A 14,642-nucleotide genomic window follows, 5' to 3' on the forward strand; every position below is an offset into this window, starting at 1 on the left:
TTTGCCAAATCCATGAAGAAAACCCATTGCATTTACTTGAATTAACTGGTATGGATTTAATCAGTTGCACTGACAGGAATGAACCTGCCTGCTGTAGATGCATTATTACCATTTTCAGACGGGAATACCTCTCTCTGACGGCACTTGATTTTATCTGTGATTGGAGATGTGAGAGAAAACACAGAAAATCAGAGGAAATGAGGAGCTCTTATATCTATAATTAAGTTGTGTTGTGCCCTTTCAGCTCACTAGTCAGTTTGAGTTACATACCTTTACTGTGAGTATGCTGTGAGTATGGATTAGTTCAGCAGTGAGTTGAAAGCAAAGATCTTGGGAGGAAGTTGGAGGAGTCATATTTGTTAAATCACAAGTTTCTTTTTAAAATGCTGGTGTAAGTCAACAGAGAGATCAGTATAGTAACATTGCTCCTGGGAATTTATCCATGAAGTTGTTTGCAGTTTTTTTACTATACAAAAGGCAGGAGAAAAAAAAAAAAAAAAAAAAAAAAAAAAAACTAGCCTGCTAATATCAAAAGACAAGAAGAAATGCTTTAAACTCCTCACTGAAAGGAAAAAGAATGCCAGTGAACATAATAAAGAGTTTCTGGAAGACAAAGGTAAATAAAGAGGAAGCAAAGGCTATATTTCTTTTGCACCATTTACGTAGTTAAACTTGACAGGGAGATGAGGAAGGAAAAGATGTCCTGCAATCCTCTTTGCCTTTGACAGCATCAAACCCATTATCTGTAAATTCATTCATATTTTTTCCTATCATTCTATCTCTGCAATTACGCTTGCTATTTTGCATTGAACATGTGAAGAGACTGAAGGAGTCATACGGGAATTTCAGCTGGAAGCTTTGCTTTTGGTCCTGTGGATGATTAGGAAGCCTGGATATTGATGGGTTCCCCCTTTTGGTGGTTGACAGCTATTCACATACTGACTTTTCAACGCAGATCATGCCTCATTACAGGTAAAGATAGTTCCATTTTGAATATATTTTAATAAAACAGCTTATTTCTGCCTAGGTTCATAGAAATGTCAAAGTCAAAAATAATGAGTACACATCTTTTTTCTTTTTAACTTAGACGACATAAAACATCAAATTAAAACACCAGATAAGACCCTGGTGCTGTCTGATACGTGTTAGGGTACCTGGGACATCTGCATAGGCTGGAAGATATGATAGGGCTGCCGGACACTTAGAACCCTCTAGACTGGTGAATGGAGGGCAGCTGGGAAGCTCCAAGGTAACTCAGCACTAGACACCTAGGTGTAGCCAACTGAATTGTGCCCAAGGTTTTGGATTTGGCTCGTGGATTTAGCTGTTTACGTTTAGCTTCCTAGAGGCAGGTGTCTGCATGCAAGCTTAGCATCTAGGGTAATATTCAGAGGCTCCTGCATTGGCATCTACTGGTATTTCAGATGCTGTAGGGTCTTCTTGCTTCTTGATGTTCCAATATAGAACAGACCTACCATGTAGCCTGTGTCACGTTTGCCAATCCTGTGCCTATAGTATCTCAGGGCATCAAAGACGGATGTTCAAGGAACTCTATCCCACCCCATGAAAAGACTCACTGCCTGCTGTAGAATGAACTGAACAGACTATTGGCTAGATCTCCATTGACTACAGTAGGAATGTAGTCAAGTCAACGGTTGAACTGGAAGCGGCAGGTCAGTGGCATGTCTCTGTTTATTCAAAGGTGGAAGTTTTGCTTTTAGTCCTCTTGATGATTAGGAAGCCTGGACATCTGTTTTTAGGTTCCCAGTTCTGGACCTGAATCCTGCTCCCTGTGAGTTATTCAGTGCCTAACCACAGACGCCTAGTGCAATTCTAAATGCTTTAGCGTATCTGAGATTTCCTGTTAAATGTGACAGAAGATCAGCATAGACTGGGGCTCTTGGGGCTTGATCAGATGCAATCCCCTACAGCATATGAAGTGACATTATATTTAATATTAAATATTTCCTACATGTTTCATGGTAGATTTTTAACTTGCTGTAGAAAAAAGTCAAGTTGCTGTGATACGACTTCTTTGCAAGTCCATGTTGGTTGCTATTTATTTTGTTATTTCCAAGAGCCTTCTTTCCATTCTGGTACCCTCCTTGGAACTGAAATGAGAATGGCTGCTATAAAATGTCCTGGTTTTCCCTTTTACTCCCTTTCAAAGACATATATTGTGGGTGGGATTCATCTCATGTATCTTTAGAAATCTGAAAGCTGCACATCTGACTTCAGTATAGCATCACCAAGGCTCCCAACACACAGCCCTTCCCCGTGAGAGCAAACCTCAAGTAAGCCCAACCTGGACACACCAGCCTCATTTTACCAGTGTCCTGGTTTAAACCCCAGCCAGCAATTAAGCACCACGCAGCCACTCACACACTCCCCCCCCACCCACTGGGATGGGGGAGAGAACCAGGAAAAAAAAGTAAAACTTGTGGGTTGACATAAGAACAGTTTAATAGGACAGAAAGGAAGAAAATAATAACAACAATAATAAAATTACAATAATAATAATAATAAAAGAATTGGAATATACAAAACAAGTGATGTGCAATGCAATTGCTCACCAGTTGCCAACAGATGCCCAGTTAGTTCCTGAGCAGTGATCCACCCTCCCGCCCCTGCTCTCCCCAGTTTATATACTAGGCATGACATCACATGGTATGGAATACCCCTTTGGCCACTTTGGTCAGGTGCCCTGGCTGTGTCCCATGCCAACTCTTGTGCCCCTCCAGCCTTCTTATTGGCTGGGCATGAGACGCTGAAAAATCCTTGACTTTAGACTAAGCGTTACTTAGCAACAACTGAAAACATCAGTTATCAACATTCTTCTCATACCTAACTCAAAAACAGCGCTATACCAGCTACAAGAAAGAAAATTAACTCTATCCCAGTTAAAACCAGGACAAAAGAAAAGATCTAGAAGAGAGAGTCGTTTGCCCTTTAACAAAGGCTGATGTCTGAGGCTGCCTGTTTCTCCCCATTCATTGCAAAGGGAACCTAGGACATCTAGCTCAGATGTAGATAACCAAATCATCATATATGTCATTCAGGTGCCAACACATGAATATCTAGTGTCCTTCTAGGCACTGCTATATTCTGGTCTGCTCTCCAGCTGCTCCTTCACATGAATGCAGATCTGCTGGAGTTCGTATGCCACATCTACCAGCACCATCAGGATGTCTTGCATACCCTAATGACATTTCAAATGATACTAGGTACCAATGTTTGGGCAATTGAATCCCACCTTTACTTTTTTGTTTGATAGATCCTGCACCCTGTGTTTGACCTTTTATGGACTTCTCAGTGTTCACCCATTTTCCATGACTTCTCAATAGCCATCACTTAATGGCCACGAAATTGCTTAAGTTAGTGTTCAAAGTACGGAAGGATAAACTCCATGAGCCTCACATAATGTGAACATTACTCATCTAAGTAATCTGCCATGTCATTTTTTTAGTTTTCTTCTGGATTCCTCTCCTATTGACAGTGATATTGGTTCTATCGGTTGCCTGATGTAATGCTGTGAAAAATGTGATATGGACAAACAGAAACAACTGCTATTTTATTTTTACCCAGGTCAACTTATTAGCTCTCCTCCTAATAGTTCCATCATTGGAGTCATCGGAGAAAGTGTGGTTCTGCCCTGCCACGTTGTAGCAGATAACATTCCTGAGGTATTCTCTGTCCAGTGGATATTTCATGAGCTGTCTCAAAAAATAACTGTGAGCAGATATGATGGAAAGAATAAAATGGAGAAACAAGATGAGAGATTTCAAGGCAGAACAGAATTCTTCCACAGTGAATTTAGAGCTGGCAACATGTCTCTGCACTTGAAGAATGTCAGGAGCTCTGACAAAGGATCATACACTTGTGTGGTCTCTTTCAATGGCACATACCATGATGTGTTGATTGAACTGCAAGTGGCAGGTTAGTGGCAATTCTCTCTCTTTTTATTTAAAGATGGAGCTGAACAGACACAAGTATATCCATCACTGACTGAGGGAATTATAATATAATTTTAATATAATTTGACACATAAACTGTCTTCATGGAGGGTTGTGTTTGATTTGAGTCAGTTTTCTCTAAATTAATGGCTATATCCAATATTTGAGGTAAGTTTTAGTCCTAGCTTGAGATACCTGTGTTTAGGTAACCGAACACAAGCAGCTGTGTGTGACCTGAGAGTACAATCTCCCTTCATACTCAATGAAAGCCCAGTCAGAAAGTTCAGGGAACCCTGCAATTATTCAGCTGATCAATGTAAAGTTGAATTTAGATTTCTACTGTGCAATCAACCATGACTGAGCTGATTGTCCAGAGTTTCTCTGTGGTCAGCATAATCAATTGGTCCCATCCCAATACCTCGCCACTTACATTGCTGCTTGCCCACAGCAGGAGAACAAAGCAGTGGGTAGGACTTCATTGCTCCTATTTCTATTTCAGTATGTTAATAGATACCATCTTCATGGGTTGCTTCAATTAATGTAGTCGGCTTGGAAGTAGACAGTGTTCCTCCATGCTTTCCCTGCTACACAGGAACCAATTTCCGCTAGATAGGTATTGTGGCATCTCATATTGCAGCCAGATTCTGCTGAAGATGTCCTCTTAGCTTTAAAACTCCAGATGAAGCAAAGATTTAACATCTAAGTAACACTGTAATTTAGTCTTCGGAAATCCTGAGTATAAACAATACAATTTTTTTGAACCATAGACCAGATGCATACCATGTCAGTAACAGTTTTACTTGAAATGATTAGCCTGAGACACTAACACATTCTGCTCTCACGGACAGATTGCACTAGTTGTTCAGAGGCTTCCTGTAACCCGTTAATCATTGCAAGGATATGGGTTTCTTTTTTTCTTTTTTTACAAAATTCTGGGAAGTTCCACTGGCAACTTCATTCCAGAATAGCCATCCCCAGCTAGCTCTGTTTGCTGTAATTTCCATTAAATTGTTCCTTATTCTCAATCTGATAGACTCTGAATTGCTGACCGTTAAGAAACTTCAGGGCCTCGGTCTCTGTCACAGTTTAAATTCAGAAAAGTCTTTCTATGTATTTCCATACAAATACACATATAAAAAAAGAAGTGTTGAATTCAAGATAAGCCAGACAATTTCCCATTCTCAGTACTGGTTGAAATGGAGAATACGTATTCTTTTTCTTAGCTAGAGGTGGTGTGCCTTCCATTTTCCTGAGGAGTCACATGAAGCAGGGCATTGGCCTCACCTGCCACGCAGTTGGATGGTTTCCTAAACCCGAGGTGATTTGGCTGGATGGCCAAGGACAGGTCCGGAAGGAAGTATCAACCACAAAGATGACAATGATGCCTGCAGGTCTATACAGCGTTGTAACTTCCATGAACCTAAAACCGGGCTCTGACATGGAAGTCTCCTGCAGGATAGTCAACAATCTGCTAAATACAACGAGCGAGTCCCGAGTCCTGATCTCAGGTGGGTGAGCTCTGTAGTCACCTGCTTGTAAGATCAAAAAGACACTGTCTAAATGGCATGGGTCCAATTTTTATGTCATGAGCTGGCCTGAAGATGTATTTCCAGAATCAGTGTTGGAAAAAAGTTCATGAGAACTGCAGTCTTCTTCCACGTTTATTTCTAGTTGACTGCACAGCCTTTGACAGTACCCAGTAAATCAGGTTTTCCTCTTAAAAAGTGGTCAGGTAGTATCAAGACTTTCTGTGTTCAAATTTACACAAATTTACACAAATCTGTGTTCAAAGGCAGTCAACTTGTCAGAGCTGAATTAAAACAGATTAAGAATATAACTGTTTGCACATAAAAAAATTACATATTTCCTTAGCAATGGTCAAGCACTCTAAAAGCTTGCATTATCCAGAAACAGGTTACGAGGCCATTTAATAAGATGTGTGCTGACGGGTTTCACAGAGCATTGCTGAAAACAAGAGTTATGGTCACAAGAGTTAAAGTGATAATTCCAACAGCTCACACATGTTTTTAGTCTATGTTTTTACCTTCCTTCTTTTTAATATGTGCATTACTGTGTGATCGTGGTGTGGATAATGTCATGCCTCCCTGTACTCTGTAGAACTTTACACATTTCTTTTTGCTAGGTATATAGACAAGCATCAGGTAGTCTGAAACAAGCCTCATAGGGCTGGACCCCAAAAAGAACTTCAGCACCACAAAGCCAGTGTCTAGGTCTGAAATGGGAACTAAAGTGCAGTGTAAAGCTCTTGAAGAAGTGTGTGAGGGAAGTCCCTTTCGGGGTGGCATCAAGAAATCCCAGAACATTGAGTGTGGAAACACCTGGAAAGAGGAAACAGGAAAAATCCAATGTGGGGAATATCTTAAATCTTATTCTCCTTCTTGGCTTACACACTATACTCGGCAGGATGAATCAGACGTTCATTAAATCAAATTAAACAAGGGTGAACGTGTCTCTCTTGTCCAGTGGTGATGGTTTCTTCCATCATCTGCTCAGTTTAGTATGAAACGCAACACATCTGTGAAAAAAACTGAGAGCTGGTATTGCTGCCTTTCTCGTGACTCATGAACTGTGGAAACCTGTCTACCTCTCCCTGACATATCTTTCATAATTCTGAATCTGATACCCAGAGAAAGAATCTCCCTGGATTAGTCCTGTTGGGGAGGGCTAGATCTCTTCTTCAGCAACTTTACTAGGAAACTTCAACTAAAATACAAATTCACCATCTCCTCAGACGTATTGACTGTATCCTAAGATATAACTGTCATTATGTTTTAATCATTAATAGAATATAACTCCTTTTGGTCATTTTTACAGATATTTTCTTTCCCTCCATTTCAAAATGGCTGATTATCTTCCTCGTAATTTTATGTCTTAGCATGGTCCTAATTTCCACTGTATTTTCTAAGCTGAGAAGTAAGTATTTCTTTGTATGTTATTTCAGTCAACATACAGAAATATCAAAACAGTTCATATTGAAATCCATGACTGTAACAAAAGCTCACCAGTGATTGTTTAATGACCAAATTCAGGAAATGGAACAAAAAAGGGGTGGGAAAGTACATGGTCTGAACAAAGAGGAAGGCAAATTGCATGTCCTTACCTCAGATGGCTTTAAGTCTGACAAGAGGAGCTCTGTGACCTAAACTACACATGTAGTTCCCTTTCTATAATTATTGGGGACATAACTCCATAGTGTTGTCAATGACACTAGAACCTAAATGACAAATCAGAGAGCTGATTTCTGTCAGTATTACTCTACAAAAACATGCAAAAAAGGTTTTTTTGCTCTTTTTTTAACCAGGTAATCACAAGAAAACAGTTAGATCGGGTAAGTAATGAGCAAGATGAATATGAAGATTATAACAATTTGTAAGTTGGAAGGTTTATTTGCATCCAAATGTTTTGTAGTTTTTAATTTTACTTTTACACAGCACAATGTAATAAGTTCCAGTATGAGTTTTTTTCATTTGTGTTTTATAAACAGAATCTGTTTCCTTCTTTCATTAAGCTCTAGCCATTATTATATGCTGACTGACATACTCTACCATGTCGTACACATTCAAGGTTTGTTTGCAATTGTTCAAGAGTTAATTAATTGATCAGAAGCATTCCTTGGATTCCTTAGACTAGGAAGAACTAAATGAATTAAGCAAACAGTCAAGAGCAATTCAAGGATCCTACCTAAGGCCATCTCAAGACTCTGAAAGCAGCTTACTCTTTGAATACATCTGTTTGGTACTCACCACCTATGTCTGTACTTGAAAATAAAACGGACCAGTTGTCATAGAATCATAGGATGGTTTGAGTTGGAAGGGATCTTTAAAGATCATCTAGTCCAACACCACTGCAGTGGGGTGGGGGGACATGGCATAGCTCATGTGGATTTTGCTGAACTTTCTTGCTCACCAGGACAGAGTATTTACAGTTAAAACCATCTATCGGGAATGGCCCTCAGCTCATGTTGTCACCTAGATGCTTACCTGCTTATTGTTTGGGAGAGTACTAATTGACCCATGCGATAACCATAGCAGGGACAAATGAATTGCATGAATAATTTTATTCTGAGGCACATCTGGTTCTGTTCCCTGACCAGGTTTGGCAGTTGAGGATACACATATCGATTGGACCAGAAGGGATTTATTCCTGGTCTCTGAACCTCAGTTAGGCTATGGTTGGGCAAGACTCACCTAGGAAGGACTGGGTGTCTCGGAATGCTACCTCATTTTTTGTGAACTCCATTAGAAATGAGACATGTCTTGGTATAAAAAATAAGAATTCTTTGGACTAACAAGAAGCCTTGGGAAGCTTATTACCTTAAATTAAATTAAAATTTTAACCCTACTTATTTCTGTTTGTACATAAAGTACACTGTTGTATGACAAGGGAAGTTTACAAGAATAATTAACATTATGATTCATTTTCTTTATTTTTCAGTGAAAGTGAAGATGGAAATGGAAGAAGGTAAAAGTCCTTTGAATTTGAAATGATGCTAAGATGTTCAGAGATCTCAAAGATGTAAATTCAGGGAAACAATATTCAAATGTTGATTATCAGTACAGTAATTGCGGGAGTGGCAGCCCTTTTCAATGTTAAGGAAACCGTGACAATGACACATCATATCCCACGTAAGGTCTATTCTCTAGTGAAGACTGCAGATGTTTACAAGGAAGTAACATGGGCCAGCAGTGATCTTTTAAAAAACTCAAACCAAATCCCTGCTGTTGGATGGAAAGCTCTTAGCAAGCTTCTAGCACTCCTTCTCTCCCTAGTGACCTATCTTTCATCAGACCCATCTATTCAGACCTATCTTTCATCAGCTGAGTTGCCTGTAAACCCTGTGAACTTTATTCACGGATCTCCACTGGGAGCTTGCATGCCTATGGCTCAATCCACTTTTGTACATACAGGTGCCCTGGAGCATTTGTGATGTCCTTGGTCATCCCATTTATTTCCTAGCTGCCACCCTGGAAGGAAGCAGTTACCTCATTGATCTTTGATTGTATCTGACAGATACAATTTGAACTAACAGAGCTTCTATGGGAGACCCTAGGTCTTTTAGAGACACCTACATAGCACTTGAGATACCCCAGGGCATCTCAAATGCACTAGGTGCCCAGGCACCTGAATAGCCCTCTTAAATGTAGTCAGTTAAGGCATGTTTTAAACAGGCTTTGAAAGAAGACCTCTACCAGCAATACATATAAGTCTTGTTCCCACCCTGCTTAATGAGTTTTTAAATAACTTGATGAGTTTTCTAAATATAATAAAGTTGAAATAGTGTGATACATTCATGCATTAAATTGTTGAATTGGATTTACTCAAAGCAGTTGACAGTGTAATCCAAGGATGCACTTGCTATATGGTTATGCAATTTGTGTATTGGTGTTGTTGAGTGCATTAAGCCGCTCTATCAAAGAGCTGATACAGATATCTGTGTACTGTCTTTTCTAGAAAAAAAACGACTGAAGTCGATGTTAGGTAAGATGCTTTTCTTGTTCATTGTGTTTAATTGTCTTTGTGTTAAAGTTATGCCCACTTTGGGGTTTTTTTCTGGCTTGGCTTGTTTGTTTGTTCTGGGTTTGATGGCACTTTTTAATGTGGTTAAGCATTTAAAATGAAATGCAAGGCTCAGCTGAATCAATGTGAAAAACTCCAGGCACAGTCCGAGATATTTACTTTTTTTTTTTTCCTTCCAGAAAAGAAAGGCTTGAAGTATTGTAGAATTTGTGTGTGTATGCTTAGCTGTAAAATGAACTAACAAAAAGCGTGTTGGAATGATGTGTTTCCCACAGAAGTGACTCAAGATTAAGGCTTTACAGAATGCAATGTGAAAGTCCACTAAGTAACATTTAACCTCCAATATATATCCAATAAGTACTCCATTAATATTATTTCTTTTATTCTATGTGCTGAATTTTCAGAAGGAGAGAAAACCAAAAATCAAGCAGGTAAATCTCGTTTTCTTAAAATATTCATTGAGAATAGATGCTGTCCAGCCCCAGTGAAAATAAGCTACTATGTTTAATTAGCTTACTTTTCTTTAAAATGACTTCTCAGAAATGTTATTTGCCATGTTAATTACATGGCAAAAAGGCCAATCATATTTACTTCTCTACCTACATGTGCAGGATGCATTGTGCCTTAGACCCTGATTACGGTCCACTTACACATCTCAGGACTCTGCATTAGGTTTCTTCTCTCCTTTGTGGTTTCATAGAATCATTTAAGTTGGAAAAGGCCCTTAAGATCATTGAGTCCAACTGTTAACCTAACACTACCAAGTCCACCACTAAACCACGTCTCTAAGCAGCATGATTTACCTGGACACAACTGCAAATTTCACAGAACCAAAACTCTCAGCTCAGCTTTCTCATTCTCTCCTTCCCCTCTTCTCACATTACTAAGAAAAAACTGTAACTGCTTTTATTCTGCAAATTTAATGACAGAAATCTCCCACACTGTTCCCATAAGGAACAACTGGTGATGTAATTCTAATATCTCTCTCACAAGTGTTTTTTCATTTTTGCCTTGAGTTTCTACATCACTCATTTATGCTATTCCTTTTCAGCAAAGTCCAAACTCAAAAAACGCTTTGGTAAGAAAACACATTTTATGTAAATATGACATTCTTGTCAAGTTTAGAAACAGTACGACAAATCTTCAGGTTAGCATGTCTATGTTATCCCTGGATTTGAAGCCAAGTAATATAATCAAAGATCAACCTATGGAGAGGAATAGCCTCGTATTGCATGCTTGGGGGTTGTCCTGTTTTGAAAAACTGGAACAAAAAACGAAAAGCAAACAAATGTTACTGACTGGAATATCTATATCTTTCCTTTTCAGGTCAACTAAAAGCAGAGCTGGGTAAGTGGCTTAGAAATACTAGTGATTATACAAAATACTAGTATTGGTGGCTTAAGAGGAGAAAGGCCAAAACTGATGCAGAATCACAGTAATGACAATAATTGCACATTAGTAGTCTTCTCAGTCTGAGAGGTATCTAACTGCCCTACTAAAACATAATACAGTAATGTCCATTTCCTTTCTGTAGATTTCTGGGAAGCCCGGAGCTGCGCAGGTAAGCTGGCAGGAGGAAGGGTGTGAAAATGCAGTGGCCATCTGTCCAAGCCACCCTGAAATGACAATGCCATGATGTTGGAGATAGAACGACTAGCTGGAGTCACAGGAATATGCCTGGCTTGGTTAACAGGCTAATGAAGCTGGGATGTGGCTGTTGGGAAGACTGAGAGAAGGAGTTGCTGAAAGGTGTCGAGCTGTGGGGTGGGATGTGGACACAATTCTGGAGAGGATGGATGGCTGTATGGAAAAGAGAAAAAGAGATTTATGGCACAGCGTGTGGACTTGCGCCCTGAAAGGGGACATGGCTGTGACAGCTCTGAGGTGCATCAATCAGTGATTGCATGCCCTGTCCTGGGGAATGCTTAAATTCTTTGTTGAATCGCACCAGGACCACTCAGACCCTCAAACACGTCAACACATAGCCCCACGGGGAGAGAGGTCCCTGGGCCACTCTGCTCATCGGATGATTCTCGTTTTCCCCTCCAGTTCCCATTACTGTGGATCCTGACTGCCGAGTCCTGGCGCTGCAGGTGCCGGGGACTCCAGATGTGGAGAGCAACACGTCTGAACCTGCTGGCCCAAACGCTCCCTCCACAGTCCCTGTCCTGCTGGGGAAGGAAGGGTTTGCAGCTGGGAAACACTACTGGGAGGTGGAGGTGGGCCAGCAGCAGGACTGGGTGCTGGGGGTGTTGAGGGAGAAAGGGAGAGAGGAGGAGGAAGGGACCCTTCCCGGGGAGGACTTCTGGGCTCTGCACAGCTCCCAGGGAGAGATTTTCTCTAGCAAAGGACACCACAGGATTGCGAAGCAGCAGATGGGTAATTCAGTGATCGGTGTGCTGCTGGACTTGGAGGAAGGGCAAGTGAACTTTTATGACGCAGAGCAGATGGGCATCATGGTGAGAATGCCTCTAAGGCTTGGAAAGGAACCTGCAGAAATGTTTTACCCATTTCTATCCAAAAGGGAAGGGACGCTCACACCTCTTATCCGCCCAGTCTTAACCCCTGTCCCATTAAAGCTTCTTGAAATATGACTGTGAGATCTAATGGATTAGGGAAAGACAGTTCAGTGGAAAGAAGAAGGGAAAAGTTACTTCCCAGACATCAGTAATGTAAAATTAAATAAGAAGAAACCTGAAGCTGAAACAGGGGGAAAAAATGAGAAAGGAAAAAAGAATCAGCTAGTCGAAAGAAGATTGGGATCCGATTCAGAAAAACCTAGGCAGGAGTCTGAATTCCCATTACAGGCCATGAAAGTCTTATCAGTACAGCAATGGTTTCAGTTGCTTGAAGACAGAATTGTAATTTAGGTGATGTTATATAGCCTGTCTTTCCTTCTCCTCTAGGCAACATGACTCATACTCCATGTTCTGTGTTTATGTTAGGTTGAATGCCATCCCTAAAGTTAGGCAAGCCAACTGCTACCATTCTTGTATCAAGAAATGAAATAAAGGTATTTTGAAGGAAGAGAGTGTTGTTTTGAAAACTTTTCTTTTCAATTTTAAGCTCCTTGGAAAATTCAAGGTAGGAAAAGGAGTTAAAAGAGAGATTGTGTTTTCCAAGAGTGTGCTAACATTTGGCAGGGTACTGAGCATACCTCATCTGTCTGCATCACTGTGGTGGGTTGACCCTGGCTACCAGCCAAGCCCCAGCAGAGATGCTCGCTCCCTACTCCCCCAAGAAATCACTTACCAATTGCTGTCACGGGCAAAAGAGATTAGACTTGGGAATTTAACTTAGTTTACTACCAATTGGCAGAAGGATTCAATTACTGGTTTGGGTATTGGGAAATGAAAAAAAGACAAACATTTCAATCACCTTTCACCCTTTCCCAGGCTCAGCTTCACACCCAGGCTCAACTCCAGACACCTCTCCCCTCACCAAAGGTTTCTATCACCAAAGGTTACACTCAGTCTCTCCAGTTGGGCAACAAGCAGTGCAAGGGGTTGGAGTCATGACATAGTGGTTTCTCTTTACCACTCTTTCCTTCTCACTCTTTTCCTATGCTCCAGTGTGGGTCCTCCATGGGCTGCACTCCCTTCAGAGGTGTACCTGCTCCAGCGTGAGCTGCAATCCCTTCGGGGAGGTGCCTGCTCACGGAGCACCTCCTCCTCTTCTGACCTCCTGTGACTCAATTCCTAAAGGTCTCACCATGCATGAAAAAGTTACACAAAACCTTTATAATAAATGGTACGCAAACTGATCTTAATACCATCTGCACTTTCTTTTCATTTTATTTCCTGTTTTCACAGCTGCCTTGGTTAAATTTTGGCTGCCTGAGGGGAGAATAAAACTTTTTTACAGTCTCTGAACTATTTGGCTTGAAAAATATTCAGAGCTGTTTGCGTCAAAATGGTCAAATTCCAGTTAGAAATTGTTTCGAGTTTACATGGCAAGGTTTTTTTAGCTGGAGGCGGGGAGGCTGCAGGGGTGGCCTCTGTGAGAAGAAGGCTCTGGGCTCCAGAGCAGAGACTGCCCTGCGGCCCACAGAAATTTTGGAAGAATCCATGATGGAGCAGGTATTTCCCTGCATTCTGCGGAGACATCATGCTGGCGCAGGTATTCACACTGCAGCCCATGGAGAACCCAACCCTGGAGCAGGTGGATATTCCCTGAAGGAGCTGCGATCCCTGGAGAGCCCACACTGGAGCAGGTTTATCCTGAAGAACTGCAGCCTGTGGAGAGCCCACCCTGGTGTAGATTCTCCTGACAGGAACTGAAGCCCATGGACGACCCATGCTAGAGCAGATTGATCCTGAAGGACTGTAGCCCATGGAGAGGACCCATGCTGAGCAGGAGAGATGTGTGAGGAGGCAGGAGCGACAGAGCAGAATGGTTATCAACTTTTCAGCAGACCAAAAGAGGTTGTTATATGAGTTAATACATGAGGAGTATATGATAATGAGTATATGATAATTAATATACGAGTTATACATGAATGTAGAGTGATATAGATTTGCTTCAGTTTAGGTGCCCTCAACTTGGGCTTTATTCAGTGTGTCTGTCCAGTAGAAATCTCCAGCTGAGCCGGTCACCTTGAAGTTATCACCTTTGCCCAATGCATCCTGATTTTCCAGTGGGGCAGCAAGGAGCCTGCTCAACGGGATTCAGGTGTCCAATGGATGTGTTCCCTTCCTGAACAGGGTGCATCAGGCAAAAGGTTGGTCCCAGAATAGAAGGGTAATGAACAGATTTACACCAGTGAAAGGAGCTTAGAGAATGCAGAGTGGTTTCAATCCAAGGAATACCATGTCATTGCCAGTGTGATGGCAGCATGTAGGCAAACTTTTGCGTGATCAGCAAGACCAGAGAGTTGATTATGAGAAAAGGGCAGCCTGTAGTGTGTAGCAAACCTCTTATACCCCACAAATGCTTTGATCTGGGTGGATGGCATGGAGCAGGCTCATGGAAAACAGTAACAGGATGCCTCCCACCATGCATGGGTCTTTACACAATCGCTAGTCAAAGGAGTCTCCAAAATCCATGGAAGAACCTGCCTCCTGGTCTTTTTCATTCCTTCAGAGTCTTTCTCCAGATGGTCAAGTCTGATAACACCATGAGAAAAACAGACTCAACTTGGGGAAAATTAAT

General features: G+C 41.2%; 1 protein-coding gene across 1 annotated transcript; it reads left to right on the forward strand.

Moving 5' to 3' along the window:
* The first annotated feature begins 899 nt into the window (after window positions 1-899).
* LOC115337776 (butyrophilin subfamily 3 member A2-like) lies at window positions 900-12,085 on the forward strand. The gene is made up of 12 exons (XM_041121758.1): window positions 900-972; window positions 3,586-3,936; window positions 5,177-5,461; window positions 6,789-6,887; window positions 7,276-7,302; window positions 8,409-8,435; window positions 9,426-9,452; window positions 9,896-9,922; window positions 10,543-10,569; window positions 10,818-10,838; window positions 11,026-11,052; window positions 11,541-12,085. Exons 1-12 carry the CDS (start codon window positions 900-902, stop codon window positions 12,083-12,085), a joined length of 1,536 nt encoding a protein of 511 aa, XP_040977692.1.
* The last annotated feature ends 2,557 nt before the right edge of the window (window positions 12,086-14,642 follow it).

The sequence above is a fragment of the Aquila chrysaetos genome, unplaced genomic scaffold, assembly GCF_900496995.4.
Source record: "Aquila chrysaetos chrysaetos unplaced genomic scaffold, bAquChr1.4, whole genome shotgun sequence".
NCBI classification, from domain to species: Eukaryota; Metazoa; Chordata; class Aves; order Accipitriformes; family Accipitridae; genus Aquila; species Aquila chrysaetos.